Here is an 18,164-nt window from a genome sequence, read left to right on the forward strand (position 1 = left end):
TCACATAACTCTGATAAACACTGTGTGGTAATTAGCTTCTGCAGTCACAGAAGGAAGAGTGGCTTCTTCTGTATGTGAAACAGTAAATGATAAAGGTGCAGACATATAAAACTGACCGTGGGCGACTAGTTTGTTTTCAAAAAGGCCTTGGATCGAACCTGAAACGCGTCAATAAAAACCTAACTGGACTTCTCCAAGATTGTGGAATTAATCTTATTCAGCAGCAGCACAGTTAGTTTTATACATTTGTACCTCTATTATTTATCCTATAATGGGACTGTGTGTTATACCGGGGGCAGGACGGGGCCGTGACTGGATGTAGTGATCATGTGAAGCCGGTAAGGCTACTTTCACACATCCAGTGTGTTTGTTCCGGCGGCGTGCGGCGGAAAGCCGGACCTCCGGATCAGGCCTGCAGCAGTGACACCGGATGCAGATGCGGCGCCTGATTCGGCTTGGAAAGCATTTAAAGGAGCCACACCGGGGGCGAGAGGGGTGGCGGTATGCGGGGGGGAGAGAGAGAGATACACGCGCGCGCCGGGCACTTGTGGGTTAAACCTCACAGTGTCCGCGCATGCTCTGTAGAAAAAGCCGTTCCGGCACTGCAAAAAAACGTTGCAGGCAATGTTTTTTGCTGACGCCGGACGGCACAGGTTTGCCGTTTCCGGCTAAAAAAAGGAGGCGCCACATGTCCATCCGACACGATGCGGCGATCATTAAATTCTATGTACCAAAACCGGATCCAATTCCGGATCCGGTTTTCACACTTTTTGCCGCATCGTGCCGGATTAAAAAAGCTGGATATGTGAAAGCAGCCTAACAGCTCCGGAGATGTGTTACATGGGATCTTTATGATGTTACATCGTCATCTTCCCCCCATTCAGGTCCCCACAATATCGGATCCTCTCAGTGGAGATCTTCTATATAAGAGAATTCTCCTGAGTGACCCTACAAGGATGGATAGGGACAGGGACAAGATGATGGAGAGGATATTACACCTCACCCTAGAGATCCTCTTCCGGCTTACTGGAGAGGTGAGAGATTCTGATGACGTCACATTACATCATTCTTATCTATGGGAATAACAGATGGACAGAACTGGAGAGGTGAGGACTCTGGAAATGTCTGTAGTGAGATTTATTAATGTGTCTCTCCATAACCAGGATTACACAGTAGTGAAGAAGACCTCTAGTGAGCGCTGTCAGGCCCCTGTGTCTGAGAGATGGGGAAGACCCCTGAGCCCAATCATGGGGCCTCCTCCTCACCCCCTGATACATGAGGACATCAATGACCAGAAGATCCTAGAACTCACCTACAAGATGATTGAGCTGCTGACTGGAGAGGTGACACTGCTGGGAATGCTGGGACATTATACAGTAACGCTATGGAGGGATCGGGGGATGACGGTATCATTGTATGTGTCAGGTTCCTATAAGGCGTCAGGATGTCACTGTCTATTTCTCCATGGAGGAGTGGGATTATTTAGAAGGACATAAAGATCTGTACAAGGACGTCATGATGGAGGATCCCCAGCCCCTCACATCACCAGGTAATAGACAGGACTAAATACACACGGCCTATAATTATCTGTATGTAAAGAATGAATTCTGTCCCTGTATGTGTTTCCTTTAGTTCTATCCAGTGAGAGGACAACACCAGAGAGATGTCCCCGTCCTCTTCTTCCACAGGACTGTAAAGATGAAGATCCCAATGTTCCTCAGGATCATCAGGTAGATGGAGAGAAGGTGTCATGAGATCTCCCCTATGATGTGCAGATGGCTGTGAAGGTTTTGTATTCTGTATTGTTTTATCACCAGAATTATACATTGAATGGAAAATTTATTAGAGACACCAGCTTATTCTTGAGTGAAACTTATCAGTATGGAAATTAGACCAGTGACCCTGGCATGCAGCAGAATGAAGGGATTAGTTTTAGTGTGAATCCACCTTTGAATGGTAAAATCAAGTAATCTGATTGATTTTGAATGTGACACGGTCATCAGTGCTAGATTATCCAGGGCCACTATTTCTAAAATTACAGACCTCCATGTTTTATATGTGCAATGTTGTCAAGGGAATGTCGTAATTGAGAAAAAGCTCCAATGAATGGAGATAGTGCCGATGTAAAGAACAAAAAGGAGGACATCAAGAATGTTTCTAAAGGTACTGTCACACTTAGCGATGTACCAGCGATCCCGACCAGCGATATGACGCGGTCAGGATCGCTGGTACATCGCTAAGTGGTCGCTAGTGAGCTGCGACACAGGCAGATCTCACTAGCGACATCGCTGGGGACGGGGATCGCTACTTACCTGTCACACCAGGCGATCCTGCGTCCTCCCGCCCGGCTCCACGCTCGTCGCTCGTCCTCACAGCAGGAAGCGCCACAGGAAGCAGACGACGAGAAACAGTCCTGAACGTTCTCGCGCGATCAGCGATAACCAGCGGGGGAGCGGGTCGTAGGTAAGTATCAGACACAGCGATATCGCTAGCAATATCGCTATAACGTCACTAGTTATAGCGATATTGCTAGCGATATCTCTTAGTGTGACAGGCCCTTAAGGAACAAGTGGTTCATAGTCACGTATATTACAGCTGAATGCAGCACTGATGTCCAACTAATGTGTCTGAATACACTCAGTCCACTGAGGTCTAAGGGAAAGTGAAAGAAAAAACGGAATTGGTCTAAAGAGTGCAAAAATTATATTGTGGAGCAGTGAAAAAGATTGTCTGGTCTGATGAATTCAGGTTGTTGTTGTACTGTGTTGATGGGAGGGTTAGAATTCGGCAAAAGCTGTATGAATCCATGCACCCATACTGAGACGTGTCAACATTGCAAGTTGTTGGCGGTGGAGTAATGGTGCCGGGAATGCTTTCACTGCATTTTCCAGATCTTCTTTCACCTTTGAATGAATATTTTGGCATTAGATGTTACCCAACTATTATGGCTGACCAAGGTCACAAATGTACAATTATGGGTTACTTTCTTGGCCTGCATAATCTTCAGATGTTAATCCTATAATGCTTCACTGGGTCATGATAGAACTGGCTGTTGAGAACATGTCAGTACCTTCATCTAATTTGTGGTGAACGCAAGAAGCTATCCATTCGACATAGCCAAATACTCCTGCAGAACAATCACCTAGTGGAATCTATGATGTTATTGCTGATTTCCAGAAGACTACAGGGGGTCCTATGTACTACCAGATAAGTGTCTCTAATAGACCGGGATCACACATGCGAGAAACTCGGCTGAGTCTTGCATGTTAATACCCAGCACTGCCGCCGGCACTCAGGATCGGAGCGTGCGGCTGCATGTATTGCTATGAGGCCGATCTGAATGCCGGCGGCAGTGCCAAGTATTAACATGCAAGACTCAGCCGAGTTTCTCGCATGTGTGATCCCGGCCATAATGTGACCGTTCAGTGTATGTTTTATACTTGGTGGAGGTGACAGGATAAAGCTGATCATAGACGTAACATATTGTCGGCGTTTCCTCACAATTTTCTGGTTATGGCGAATGCTAGTTACAATTAAGACCTGACAGGTTGGATTTATTTAGGAGACCTGCAGACGTGATAACTATGGCTGTGATTTGTGGTAGTCATATTAATTTATAATCTTTTCTGTTATTCTAAATCATTTCAGACTTCTTCTCCATCTACCTGTGACTTTTACAATCTTTGTTTCAGGGTGAAGATCTGCCCCATATTAATACTACAGAGACATATGTGAGGGGTGATGAGCGGTGTAAAGAGGAGATTCCTACAGATAACCGCACAGGTGAGTAGTGACCACTAAATGCCGAGAAATTACTAACTGATTGTAACTGTGTTTTTTCACCCATAGAAAGCAATGGGTAAGTGAAAAACAGCTATCAGTTTTTGTAGCGTTTTTGATTAAAAAAACGCAGGAACAGCAGGATGTGAAACCTATTTATTTTGTTGTTTTTGCTAATTTTAAACCATTAACCAAGTTCAAGCCATAATGACTTGGCATCCTCAAAAGAGTTATGTGTAAAGTAAACAATGTCCTACCAACTCAATATCCTACCAATAAACAGTGACCTATCAATTTAACTTCCCTCTACTGTTTCTATAATTGCAAATTTTTTCATGATCTTACTGTATATAACCTTAATTCACAGCTGCACTTTATTTATTTTACCCAGCTATATAGCACCATTAATTCCACAGCGCTTTACAGACACTGTCCCCAATGGGGCTCACAATCTACATTCCCTATCAGCATGTCTTTGGAGTGTGGGAGGAAACCGACACAAACACGGGGAGAACATCATACAGACTCCGTGCAAGATTTGAACCCAGTGCTAACCACTGAGCCACCGTGCTGCCTTTATACACGATTCCAACTTTTTAGATCAAAATAGTCACTATTTTTTTCAGACAGTAACATTTTTTCCCAATAAAAATTTTTAGCAAATTGGCCTTTTCTCCAAAAACCTTGTTTTGTTCATGCTTGCAAGGTGGAAGCCAAGCTAAACTTTGAGACACTGAAAAATTCAGCAAACTTGATATTTGACTGCAGCTTTTTTTTTTTTTTTACTATCAAAAGATCAGGTTTTGGCTGCAGAAAAACATGCAGCAAAAAAACAACATGTGAACGTAGCCTTACAGAATTTTTTTTTGTGGATTTTACTCCTGAAGATTTAGAGCTTAAACAAAAACTGCTCTTTTACAATATTTTGTGTGGTTGTCTTTACTTCAGAAGTGATATTTCCATGTTCACAGTAACACATACCAAAAATGGATCCAACACGTGTTCTTGTCTGTGCACAAGAATGTGACCTGAATTTCCATAAGTCAGCATCTAGGCATCACCATGCCACAGGCATTGAGATTAATAAGATTGCCATATAAAACATAGTGCCAGTCAAGTTGCAAATTGACGTCTTGTGTGCAGGTTGATAGTTGTATTGTGGATTGGGGCAAGAGCTGTTTTCTATATAATTATCCTGGTGTGTTACCTGGACTAGAATACTGTATGTTGCATTTTTTTTCTTCATGGACTATCAGACACCATTTTCTTTACGGCACAGAAATCCACAGAGTGAATATGGGATACAGCCAGCAGTGGGGACCACATGATCCTTTGGCTTTCATCACAGAAAAAAAATAATATAAAAGACGTTCTCCTTTCTTGTATCCACTGCTTTGACTTGTCACTCTACAGAAGGAGAAACGTTAACCCTTAGGCCGGAGTCACACTAGCGAGAAAAACTGACGAGTGATATGCGATAAAAAAAATTGCATTGCACTCGTCCCAATGTTAATCTATGCGGCAGCTCCCATCATCTGATTTTTTTCTCTCCCGTTTTAAACGGGCTGAAAAAATCACAGCATGCTGCAATTGTCACCAATTCTCGGCCAAGACTGCCGATGCAAGTCTATGGGCAGGGGCTGGTTGGCACTTTTCAGCCTGGGGGGCAATCACAAGGCAGTGGCCCTCGGGTTGCGGTGGCGCTCCGCTTCCCTGCTTATCTCTGGCCATTCAATTAAAGCAGCATAGATAACAAGCTTTAAAAATAGGTTGGTATGTAGATATGGGAGCAGAACCGAGCTTACTCCAGAGATATGGCAACAGAATGGAGCTTACTCCAGAGATATGGGAGCATAACAGAGCTTACGCCAGACATATGGGAGCATAACAGAGCTTACTCCAGAGATATGGGAGCATAACAGAGCTTACTCCAGAGATATGGGAGCATAACAGAGCTTACTCCAGAGATATGGGAGCAGAACCAAGCTTACTCCAGAGATATGGGAGCATAACAGAGCTTACTCCAGAGATATGGGAGCATAACAGAGCTTACTCCAGAGATATGGGAGCAGAACGGAGCTTACTCCAGAGATATGGGAGCAGAACCAAGCTTACTCCAGAGATATGGGAGCATAACAGAGCTTACTCCAGAGATATGGGAGCATAACAGAGCTTACTCCAGAGATATGGGAGCAGAACCAAGCTTACTCCAGAGATATGGGAGCATAACAGAGCTTACTCCAGAGATATGGGAGCATAACAGAGCTTACTCCAGAGATATGGGAGCATAACAGAGCTTACTCCAGAGATATGGGAGCAGAACCAAGCTTACTCCAGAGATATGGGAGCAGAACCAAGCTTACTCCAGAGATATGGGAGCAGAACAGAGCTTACTCAAGATATTTGGGAGCAGAACGGAGCTTACTCCAGAGATATGGGAGCAGAACAGAGCTTACTTCAAAGATTTGGGAGCAGAACAGAGCTTATGCCAAAGATATGGATCAGAATGGATAATACTCCAGAGATATGGGAGCAGAACGGAGCTTGCTACAGAGATATGGGCGAAAAAATGAGCTTACTACAGAGATATGAGAGCAGAACCGAGCTTACTACAGCGGTATGGGAGCAGAACCGAGCTTACTACAAAGATAAGGTAGCAGAACCGAGCTTACTACAGAGATTTGGAGCAGAACTGAGCTTACTCCAGAAATATGGGAGCAGAACAGAGTTTACTACAGAGATCAGGGAGCAGAACCAAGCTTACTACAGAGATATAGGAGCAGAACCGAGCTTACTATAGAGATATGGGATATATATAGTATATATAATGCGATGGTCCCAGTTCCCACTATATAGTGCGATGGCCCCAGTTGCCCATATATATATAGTATGATGGCCCTAGCTCTCCCTACATATCTAGTATGATGACCCCAGTTCTCCTCACATATATATATAGTATGATGGCCCCAGTTCTCCCCATATATATAGTATGACGGCCCCAGTTCTCCCCATATATATAGTATGACGGCCCCAGTTATCCCCATATATATAGTATAATAGACCCCAGTTCTTCCATAATATATAGAAGGATGGCCCCAGTTCTCCATATCAAAAATAAAGGAGTTTATACTCACCTCGTCCTGATTCCCGGCACTGCAGCCTCCATTTTCTCTTCCGGTTTGCAGAGCGGCATGAGACAATAATGTAATCACGCTGCCTGCGTGAGCACACTGAAGTCTCAGGTAGCTGCGGTCTGCAGCTTATGAGACAGACCAGGGCTTCCACTAGGAATTTCGGGGTCCCATACTGGCAAAATTTTTGGGTTCCCTTGAGACTTCGCCAAGGTTCCACACCAGCTCCGCCTCCACCGTCCCACCGCCCACTCTTGGAAAAACTCAATTTCACCACCACATCCTCACCGATCAGATATTAACAGTTCCTATCAAACACCAGATCACATTCATAACCAGCAGCTTCTGTTCTGGCCAAAATAATTTTTAAGCTGATACCACGACACAGTAGACTCTTTCAGCTGGGCACTACTCTACTCTAAACTATTAAAAATAAATATATATTTATGTATTTTTCTTTAATGGAATGAGTCACATACATTTACTTTTTTTTTTAAACAACCATTAATACCACATACAAGGGACAAATATCGTCACACCATGACCAGACCACACATTACCAGCACATAGTGACCGAATAATACCACATACAAAGAACAAATACCGCCACACCTTAGCCAGACCACATATTACTACCACATAGTGACTGAATAATACCACATACAAGGAACAAATACCGCCGCACCATGGCCAGACTAAATATTACCACCACATAGTGACTGAATAATACCACATGGAAGGAGAAAATACCGCCACACCTTGACCAGACCATATATTACCACCACATAGTGACTGAATAATACCACATAGAAGGAGAAAATACCGCCACACCTTGACCAGACCACATATTACCACCACATAGTAACCAAATAATACCACATACAAGGAACAAATAGCGCCACACCACGACCAGACTACATATTACCACCACATAGTGACTGAATATTACAATACTGATCATTAATAAAAAAAAACACAGTACTAAATGCCATTGTATACAGGACTCTGTATTTACTGTCAGTGTACAGGTAATACAGTGATCACTGGTGACATTATACACAGGAGCTCTGTTTATAGTGTCAGTGTACAGGTAATACAGCGATCACCAGTGACATTATGCACAGGACTGCTGTATATAGTATACAATGTATAGTATCAGTGTACAGGTAATACAGTGATCATCAGTGACATTATACACAGGAGCTCTGTGTAAAGTGTCAGTGTACAGGTAATACAGTGATCACCGATGATAATATACACAGGAGCTCTGTATATAGCGTCAATGTACAAGTAAAACAGTGATCACTACTGCCAGCGACATTATACACAGGAGCTTTGTATATAGTATACAGTGTATTGTGTCAGTGTACAGTTATCACATTGACTCACCAGTGACATCTCTAGCTGAAGTCCTTCATCTTTGCTTTTCTTTTTCATCAAGCACAAACCGCCATCACATCTTCCAGCCAGGACTCGACCCTGCGTAAAATAACACAGTTACTAGAGCACCACTTCCACAGCACATTCCCCACTTTTTCCGTTTCTTCTACACTACATATCTGAATACAGACGTGCACCCACAATCAATATATAATTGGTTATTATGCTACCCACCATTCCAAATATAAATTATAATCCGCCACTGTGCACCCACTAACTGTAAATGCCACTTTCCCCATTTAATATATAAATTAATTAATAATAATAATAAATTTTATTTCTATAGCGCCGACATATTCCGCAACAATTTACATTTCAGAGGGGACTTGTACAGACAATAGACATTACAGCATAACAATAATCACATAGATCATAACAGATACTAAGAGGAATGAGGGCCCTGCTCGCAAGCTTACAATCTATGAGGAAAAAAAGGGAGACATGAAAGGTGGGTGGTAACAGTTGCCCTTATTGTATGGACCAGCCATAATGTTAAGTGTGTAACAGTACAGATGCAGAGGGCTAATGGATGCATAAAGCATGTGGGAACATGATTCGGGGAACCTGGTTATGGTAAAAACTTTTGGCTGTGCCACATAGGGATAGATTAGGTTAATGTGTTGAGGCGGTAGGCCAGTCTGAATAAATGAGTTTTCAGGGCACGCTTAAAATTGTGGGGATTGGGGACTAATTGTATTGACCTGGGAAGTGCATTCCAAAGAATTGGCGCAGCACGTGTATAGTCTTGGAGACGGGAGTGGGAGGTTCTGATTATTGAGGATGCTCACCTCAGGTCATCAGCAGAACGGAGGGCGCGGGTAGGATGATTAAGACCTGAGGCGTCGAAACGCGTTGTTCTGCAGTCATCCGACTGATATGCTGTACCTGCTGGAATTTTAATATGCATTGGCACAATAAAATGGATTTTTAATTTTCCATTCCTAGCGCTGGAACTTTCTTCCCTTTTTTCGGCGCGGGTAGGATGGTATACTGAAACAAGGGAGGAGATGTAGGGTGGTGCTGAGCCATGAAGAGCTTTGTGAGTGAGGGTAATAAGTTTGTACTGGATTCTGGAGTGGATGGGTAGCCAGTGTAATGACTGGCACAAGGTAGAGGCATCGGTGTAACGATTGGCGAGGAATATGATCCTGGCAGCAGCATTCAAGACAGATTGAAGGGGGGAGAGTTTGGTAAGAGGAAGACCAATTAGAAAAGAGTTACAATAGTCGAGACGAGAATGAATAAGAGAAACAGTAAGAGTTTTTGCGGAGTCAAAAGTAAGAAAAGGTCGAATTCTAGAAATGTTTTTGAGGTGCAGAAGACAAGAGCCAGTGATTGTATGTGGGGGACAAAGGAAAGTTCGGAGTCAAGTATGACCTCAAGACAGCGGGCATGTTGCTGGGGAGTAATAGTGGAACCACACACGGAAATGGCAATGTCGGGTATAGGTACATTAGTAGAGGGAGGAAACACAAGGAGTTCAGTCTTTGACAGGTTCAGTTTCAGATATAGTGAGGACATGATGTTAGACACAGCGTTTAGACAATCGCCGGTGTTTTCTAGAAACTGGCGTGATGTCAGGAGAAGAAGCGTATAATTGGGTGTCGTCAGCATAGAGATGGTACTGGAAACCAAAGCTACTGATTGTTTGACCAATAGGGGCAGTATACAAAGAGAAGAGGAGGGGGCCTAGGACTGATCCTTGAGGAACCCCAACAGTAAGGGGAAGATGAGAGGAGGAGGAGGAGCCAGCAAAAGATACAGTAAAGGAGCGGTCAGAGAGAAAGGAGGAGAACCAGGAGAGAACGGTGTTCTCTCCAATGGAATGTAGCATAGTGAGGAGGAGCTGATGATCCACAGTGTTGAATGCTGCAGAGAGATCCAAGAGAATTAGCATGGAGTAATGACCATTTGATTTAGCTGTTAGTAGACCATTAGAGACTTTAGTGAGGGCAGTTTCAGTAGAGTGTAAAGAGCAGAAACCGGATTGGAGGGGGTTGAGAAGAGAGTTATCAAAGAGATAGCGGATAAGACGGGAGTGGACCAGGCGTTCCAGGAGTTTAGAGATGAAGGGAAGATTAGAGACAGGCCTATAGTTAGGCACAGTTTTGGTCGAGGGATGGTTTTTTAAGTAGTGGATGTATGACAGCATGCTTTAATGAGGAGGGAAAGATACCAGAAGAGAGAGGTTAAAAAAAAAAAAAAAAAAAAATGTCTTAAAAAAAAAAACGCCATAAAAAAAAAAAAAAGACATCAACAAACTGTAGCAAGTTCAGAAAAGAGCGACCAGAATGGTGACCGGTCTGCAAACCCTGTCTTATGAGGAAAGGTTGCAGGATTTGGGAATGTTTAGTTTGCAAAAGAGAAGACTGAGAGGAGACTTAATAGCTGTCTACAAATATCTAAAGGGCTGTCACATTGTAGAAGGATCAACTTTATTCTCATTTGCACAAGGAAATACTAGAAGCAATGGGATGAAACTGAATGGGAGGAGACACAGATTAGATATTAGAAAAAACTTTTTGACAGTTAGAGTGATCAATGAGTGGAACAGGCTGCCACGAGAAGTGGTGAGTTCTCCTTCAATGGAAGTCTTCAAACAGAGGTTGGACAGTCATCTGACTGGGATGATTTAGCGAATCCTGCTTTGAGCAGGGGGTTGGACCAGATGGCCCAGGAGGTCCCTTCCAACTCTACGATTCTATGATTCTAAATATTTTAGTTAGGTGAGGGATGACAGCAGGGGAAAGGGTCTGGAGTAGATGTGACGGAAATGGGTCACTGGTGCAAGTGGTTGGGTGAGAAGATGCAAGGAGCCTGCTTACTTCTTCTTCTGTGACTGGTTCAAAATCAGAGAGTGAGCTAGATGCAGTGGGGGAGGGAGGACAGTGCATGGTATGCGGTGATTGGGAGATAATTTCCTGTCGGATCTGGTCAGTTTTTTCTTTGAAAATTGGCCAGATCGTCAGCTCGAAGCTCCGTGGTTGGGGCCTGTATTCTTGGGTTGAGTAGAGAATAAAAAGTGTCAAAGAGACGTTTAAGGTTATTGGACAATGAGGTGATGAGGGTGTTGAAATAGGTTTGTTTGGAGAGGTGAAGGGCAGTGTTGTATGTTCGAAGCATAAACTTATAATGGATGAAATCTTCGGGTAGATTAGCACCTGTACCCTTTCCCCAAAATCATTACCAGGCACTTCATCCTCAACACCCCCCACTATGTACCTCCCACTCTAACTCTTACCCTGATTCATTATATTTATATGCCCCTCCCACCTCAATTCATTGTCATGTCTTTCTCTCCCACCCTCTATTCATCATCAACTGCTCTACCCCACATTCAATACATCATTTACTCCCCCACTCTCAAAATTCATTATTTGTTCTCCCCATAGATCATTTGCTCTCCCCAGCCCCCACCTTCAATTCATCATTTGCTCTCCTCACCCCCCACCTTCACTTAAATTGCTATGCCCCGTCACTCACACTAAATTCATCATTTGCAGTCCCCCGTCCTCTCCCCCACTTCATCATTTGCAGTCCCCCCACTTTAATTTGAAGTCCCCTTACTTTATCCATTGCAGTCCACTATCACCCCTCACTTCATCTGCAGTGCCCCTTCATCATTTGCAGCCCCCTATCCCCTTTTCACTTCATCATGTGCAGTCCCCCCTCAGACACACTTCATCATGTGCAGTCCCCTTCCCCCCACTTCATCATGTGCAGTCCCCCTTACCCCCCACTTCATGTGCCGCCCCACTCCCTCCGTCATCATGCACAGTCCCCCTTACCCCCAATTCATCATGTGCAGTTCCCCTTAACCCCCAATTCATCATGTGCATTCCCACTTACCCCTAATTCATCCTGTGCAGTCCCCTTAACCCCCACTTCATCATGTGCAGCCGAACTCCCCCCACTTCATCATGTGCAGCCGAACTCCCCCACTTTATCATGTGCAGCCCAACTCACCCAACTTGATCATGTGCGATCTCCCTTACCCCCCAGTCATCATGTGCAATCCCCCTTACCCCGTCATCAAGTGCAGCCCCACTTCCACTTCATCATGTGCAGCCCCACTCCCCCCATGCCATCTTGTGCAGCCCCACTCACCCCCCTTCATCACGTGCAGCCCCACTCACCTCCCTTCATCATGTAAAGCCCCACTCACCCCCTTCATAATGTGCAGCTCCACTCACCCCCCTTCATCATGTGCAGCCCCACTCACCCTCCTTCATCATTTGCAGCTCCACTCACCCCCCTTCATCATTTGCAGCCCCCGCACTCCCCTTCATCGTGTGCGGGCCAACTCACCCCCCTTCATCGTGTGCGGCCCCACTCACCCCCCTTCATCGTGTGCGGCCCCACTCACCCCCCTTCATCGTGTGCGGCCCCACTCACCCCCCTTCATCGTGTGCGGCCCCACTCACCCCCCTTCATCGTGTGCGGCCCCACTCACCCCCCTCCATCGTGTGCGGCCCCACTCAGCCCCTTCATCATTTGCAGCCCCACTCACTCCCCATTCATCATTTGTAGCCCCCGCGCCCCCTCACACATTTAATTCATTTTATAAAGAAAGAAAAAAATTTGCCATACTTACCTCACAGTCGCCCGCTGCCCAGCAGCACCTCTCTGCTTCGACTCGGGTCCGGATCTGGTACATGTCGGCGTGCGCGATGACGTCATCACGCACGCCTGACTCGGAAGTGGAGAGGGAGGGAGCGGGACTGCGGGCAGCGGGAGCTGTGCAGCCATCAAGATGACAGCGGTGCACAGCTCCTGGCCGCCGGCCGGCATGATTCACTGTGACGCGGTGGCTGTGTCTGCTGCCGGCCGCTTCACAGTACAGCGGGCACGGCTGCGCACAATTTGCTGTGCGGCCTGCCCTGTAGAGGTGCTGGGGGAGCGGCCCGGGAGGCACATGCCTCCCTGCCACCCGGCCCAGCCCGCCCCTGTCTATGGGTGCAAGAAAAAAATCAGCTTACACACGGACCACAAGTGTGACTTGCGAGAAAAACGCATTGGTGTCCTTTTACAAAAGCTGTCAATTCATTTTGCGATACAGTAAAATAACACTGACATGTTTAATAAAGAGTAGAAAAAATAGATATAGACACATAGAATACATATATATATATATATATATATATATATATATATATATATAATATAAAGGGCTAAGCGTCACTCTGTCTGAAGCCTTTATAGACTGCGCAGGCGCGACGAGCCTGCGCAGTCTGGCTCCAGACAGAATGAGGCATCCAGCGGTGAGGAGTGTGTATGGCGTCGGAGATGGTGGTACGCGTACACACTGCATACCTACATACTTACCTGACCGGGAGGAGATTTGCCGCGGTGCTTCTCTTCGGCCGGAGACCGGGGCAGGAATGCGGCTGGAACCGCGTATGCGCATATCACAATCCGGTGCCATTTTACTGAAGACACATTTGCAGTGTGTCTTCAGCAATATGGCGCTGGACAGCGCTATGGTCATGCGCGTACTCCGCCACCAGACTCCTCCCCCGGCCTCCAGCAGAACGTGATGGCGCTGGAGCACAGGAAATAAGGGTGAGTATAAATGTTTTTTTTTGTATGTGTGTTGTTTAATAGGGGTGAGGGTTACCATGCATACCAGGAAAGGGGACCATGCATACCACAAAAGGGGGGGGTGAAGGGACCACGCATACCACGAAAGGGGGTGAGAGGACCACGCATACCAGGAAAGGGGGGTGAGGGGACCACGCATACCAGGATAGGGGGGTGAGGGGACAGCGCATACCAGAATAGGGGGGTGAGGGGACCACGCATACCAGGATGGGGGGTGAGGGGACCACGCATACCAGGATAGGGGGGTGAGGGGACCGCGCATACCAGAATAGGGGGGTGAGGGGACCACGCATACCAGGATGGGGGGTGAGGGGACCATGCATACCACAAAATGAGGGTGAGGAGACCATGCATACCACGAAAGGGGGGTGAGGGGACCATGCCTACCAAGAAAGGGGGGTGAGGGGACCATGCATACCACGAAAGGGGGGTGAGGGGACCATGCATACCACGAAATGAGGGTGAGAGGACCATGCATACCACGAAAGGAGGGTGAGGGGACCATGCATATCACCAAAGGAGGGTGAGGGGGCCATGCATATCACAAAAGGAGGGTGAGGGGGACCATGCATACCACGAAAGAGGAGTGAGGGGACCATGTATACCACAAAAGGAGGGTGAGGGGACCATGCATGCCACGAAAGGAGGGTGAGGTGACCATGCAAACCACGAAAGGGGAGTGAGGGGACCATGCATACCACAAAAGGAGGGCAAGGGAACCATGCATACCACGAAAGGGGAGTGAGGGGACCATGCATAGCATGAAAGGGGAGTGAGCGGACCATGCATACCACGAAAGGAGGGTGAGGGGACCATGCATACCACGAAAGGGGAGTGAGGGGACCATGCATAACACGAAAGGGGAGTGAGGGGACCATGCATACCACGAAAGGGGAGTGAGGGAACCATGCATACCATGAAATGGGAGTGAGGGGACCATGTATACCACAAAGGGGGGTGAGGGGACCATGCATATCACGAAAGCGGGGTGAGGGGACCATGTATACCACGAAAGGGGGGTGAGGGGACCATGCATACCATGAAAAGGAGGGTGAGGGGACCATGTATACCAGGATTGGAGGGCGAGGGGACCATGCATACCAGGATTGGGGGGTGAAAGGACCATGCATACCAGGATTGGGGGCTTAGGGGGCCATGCATACCAGAATAGGGAGGGTGAGGGGACCATGCATACCAGGATGTATCATAGGGTGCCATGCTTACCAGGATTGGGGGGGTGAGGGTACCATGCATACCAGGATAGGGATGAGGGGTGCCATGCACACCAGGATAGTCCATCCCATAGTCCCATGCCCATATACCCATCATACATATTCGCCATCCCATAGTCGAGTGCCCATATACCCATCATACATATCCGCCATCCCATAGTTCCGTGCCCATATACCCATCATACATATCCGCCATCCCATAGTCCCGTGCCCATATACCGTCATACATATCCTCCATCCCATAGTCCAGTGCCCATATACCCATCACACATCCTCCATCCCATAGTCCCGTACCCATATACCCGTCATACATCCTCCATCCCATAGTCCAGTGCCCATATACCCATCACACATCCTCCATCCCATGGTCAACCATTATGACATCATAATGAGCGGCGGGGCTTGCAGCCTATGATGACATCAGCGTCGCCATGGCAACATTATGACATCATAATGAGGGGCGGGGCTAGATACACACACTTTTTCCCCATTATGTACTGTAGATAGGGGCAAAATTGTTTGGTGAATTGGAACGTGCCGGGTTAAAATTTCACCTCACCACATAGCTTAGGACACTCTCGGGGTCCAGACGTGTGACTGTGCCAAATTTTGTGAAAAATGAGGATGAATGAACTCATGGAGATCAACATCCAACACTGCGGAGACACTATCACATGTTTCTCAATGCAGTGATTCTAGAGCAATGCCCCCATCCCTTATGGGAAATATGTAAAACATGCAAAACACAACCCGTGGAGACAACATCACATGTTTCTCAACGCAAGCAATGACTAGCCAGGTCTTTCCCCGGGAAGGAACAACCACGGGAAGGGCAGTCTCCAATGAAGGAAACCACCTATGCCAAAACATGGTATCCATCCACAGAGAGCTGTTTCAGGGTAATGCCCCTCATCAGTGTGGAGTAGGCTTGTGTTTTGCATGTTTTGCATTGCAGGGCATTAGATCTGCGCATAGCAGGCAGGGAGGAAGTTTATCAACTCCTGCTCTGAGAAGGAGCTTACAGGCCACCGTCCCTGGGTGACCCCGCGGCCCTGCATCATCATGGAGAACATTGGCAAACGCGATCACAATCACGTTGTGCTGATTGGAGCAGAGAAGGAGCTCTGTCCCTCTGCAATGCCAATCAATGTCGCTATCGCTAGGGGTTAAACACCCGTGATTGGTGCTAGCACTGATCGTGGGCTTTGCTGCAGGGTGTCAGCTATAATGTAGAGCTGACACCCTCATTTGATTGCGGTGGCACTCAGCGTGAGCCTGCGTTATCGTGAAGCAGTATGTGCACGGCGGTTTGCGAAATGCAGCTCCCTTAGCGCTATACATATAGAGCGCATGCCAGGAAGAGGTTAATACATTGATACATGCAAATTTAAAGGGAGTGCAGTAAGTTGCTGCCAAATTGTGACATTAATTACATAGAAATATATATATATATTTTACATAGAAAGATTTTTTACTTCACATTTCTGAGACCTTGATTTTGCTGTTAATCATCAGTATATCTTGTGTGATATCACTGGAGTTTTTCCCTTTGCGGTATCTTTTAATTGATTTTGTATTTGGAGTATGTATTTAATAACGTTTGATTTTTGATACCTAATTTTCAAAGGAGTCTTTTCCATTTAATATTTTTTTATGTAATTTGTATGGAAATTATATAAACTAAAGAATAAAATAAATATGAATTCAACATATAAATCCAAAGTACTGTTGCAGAAAAATAAAATAATTTTTATTCTTGGCAGAGGACTGTACCAGGAGCTCGGAGGGACACCTGATACCATTATTATCAGCTACAAAATCTGAAAGTATCACACCAGATTCATGCCAAGATAATGCCATTATCCTAGAGACACCTGAAGTTCTTCACTGTAAAGATCTATCATCTGATCTATTTCATCAGGTCTTATCTTCTGCATCATCAAAGACCACTGTTGAAAACAAAAATCACAGAAGATCTGTTGAATATGAAATAGCTCACACTGAGGAGAACCCATTTTCATACTCAGAATGTGGGAAAAATTACAGTATTAAATCAAGCCTTGTTACACATCAGAGAAGTCAAACAGGAGAGAAGCCATTTTCTTGCTCTGATTGTGGGAAATTTTTTAAACAAAAATCACTTTTAGTCATGCATCAGAGAATTCACACAGGGGAGAAGCCATATTCATGTTCAGAATGTGACAAATGTTTTACAGGGAAATCAAATCTTGTTACACATCAGAGAACTCATACAGGGGAGAAGCCATTTTCATGTCCAGTATGTGGGAAATGTTTTCTCAAGAAATCAGATGTTGTTAGACATCAGAGATGTCACACAGGGGAGAAGCCATTTTCATGTTCAGAATGTGGGAAATGTTTTGCAGAGAAAGCAAATCTTGTTACACATCAGAGAATCCACAAAGGGGAGAAACCATTCTCTTGTTCATTATGTGGTAAATGTTTTAACACGAAAACAAATCTTGTTAGACATCAGAGAAGTCACACAGGAGAGAAGCCATTTTCATGTTCAGAATGTGGGAAATGTTTTACAATGAAATCAAGTCTTGTTAAACATCTAAGAACACACTCACAGAACTATCCATTTTTTTAAATAATTTTATTGACTTGTACAGAAAAATATTATAGTAAGATAAAAACAATTTGGAACACTACAGTCATGGCCAAAAGTATTGACACCCCTGCAATTCTGTCAGATAATATTCAGTTTCTTCCTGAAAATGATTGCAAACACAAATTCTTTGGTATTATTATCTTCATTTAATTTGTCTTAAATGAAAAAACACAAAATAGAATGAAGCAAAAAGCAAAACATTGATCATTTCACACAAAACTCCAAAAATGGGCCGGACAAAAGTATTGGCACCCTCAGACTAATACTTGATTGCACAACCTTTAGCCAAAATAACTGCGACCAACCGCTTCCGGTCACCATCAATGAGTTTCTTACAATGCTCTGCTG

The 18,164-nt window shown here is 45.4% G+C and overlaps 1 protein-coding gene across 1 annotated transcript; it reads left to right on the forward strand.

Moving 5' to 3' along the window:
- Nucleotides 1–862: 862 nt before the first annotated feature.
- On the forward strand, nucleotides 863–17,877 carry LOC141050954 (oocyte zinc finger protein XlCOF8.4-like). The gene is made up of 6 exons (XM_073547679.1): nucleotides 863–1,034; nucleotides 1,164–1,343; nucleotides 1,426–1,549; nucleotides 1,633–1,730; nucleotides 3,693–3,783; nucleotides 16,948–17,877. Exons 1-6 carry the CDS (start codon nucleotides 957–959, stop codon nucleotides 17,793–17,795), a joined length of 1,419 nt encoding a protein of 472 aa, XP_073403780.1. The 5' UTR covers nucleotides 863–956; the 3' UTR covers nucleotides 17,796–17,877.
- Nucleotides 17,878–18,164: the final 287 nt, after the last annotated feature.

This window comes from Dendrobates tinctorius, unplaced genomic scaffold, assembly GCF_039654945.1.
Source record: "Dendrobates tinctorius isolate UK_male_01 unplaced genomic scaffold, ASM3965494v1 ptg000155l, whole genome shotgun sequence".
NCBI classification, from domain to species: domain Eukaryota; kingdom Metazoa; phylum Chordata; class Amphibia; order Anura; family Dendrobatidae; genus Dendrobates; species Dendrobates tinctorius.

What these genes read in the sequence shown, in the direction of transcription:
- LOC141050954 (XM_073547679.1), top strand. Translation starts at nt 957, where the DNA reads ATGGATAGGGACAGGGACAAGATGATGGAGAGGATATTACACCTCACC. An exon ending in TTGAGCTGCTGACTGGAGAG is followed by an intron (nt 1,344 to 1,425) that starts GTGACACTGCTG and finishes TGTATGTGTCAG; the next exon opens with GTTCCTATAAGGCGTCAGGA. An exon ending in ATGTTCCTCAGGATCATCAG is followed by an intron (nt 1,731 to 3,692) that starts GTAGATGGAGAG and finishes TCTTTGTTTCAG; the next exon opens with GGTGAAGATCTGCCCCATAT.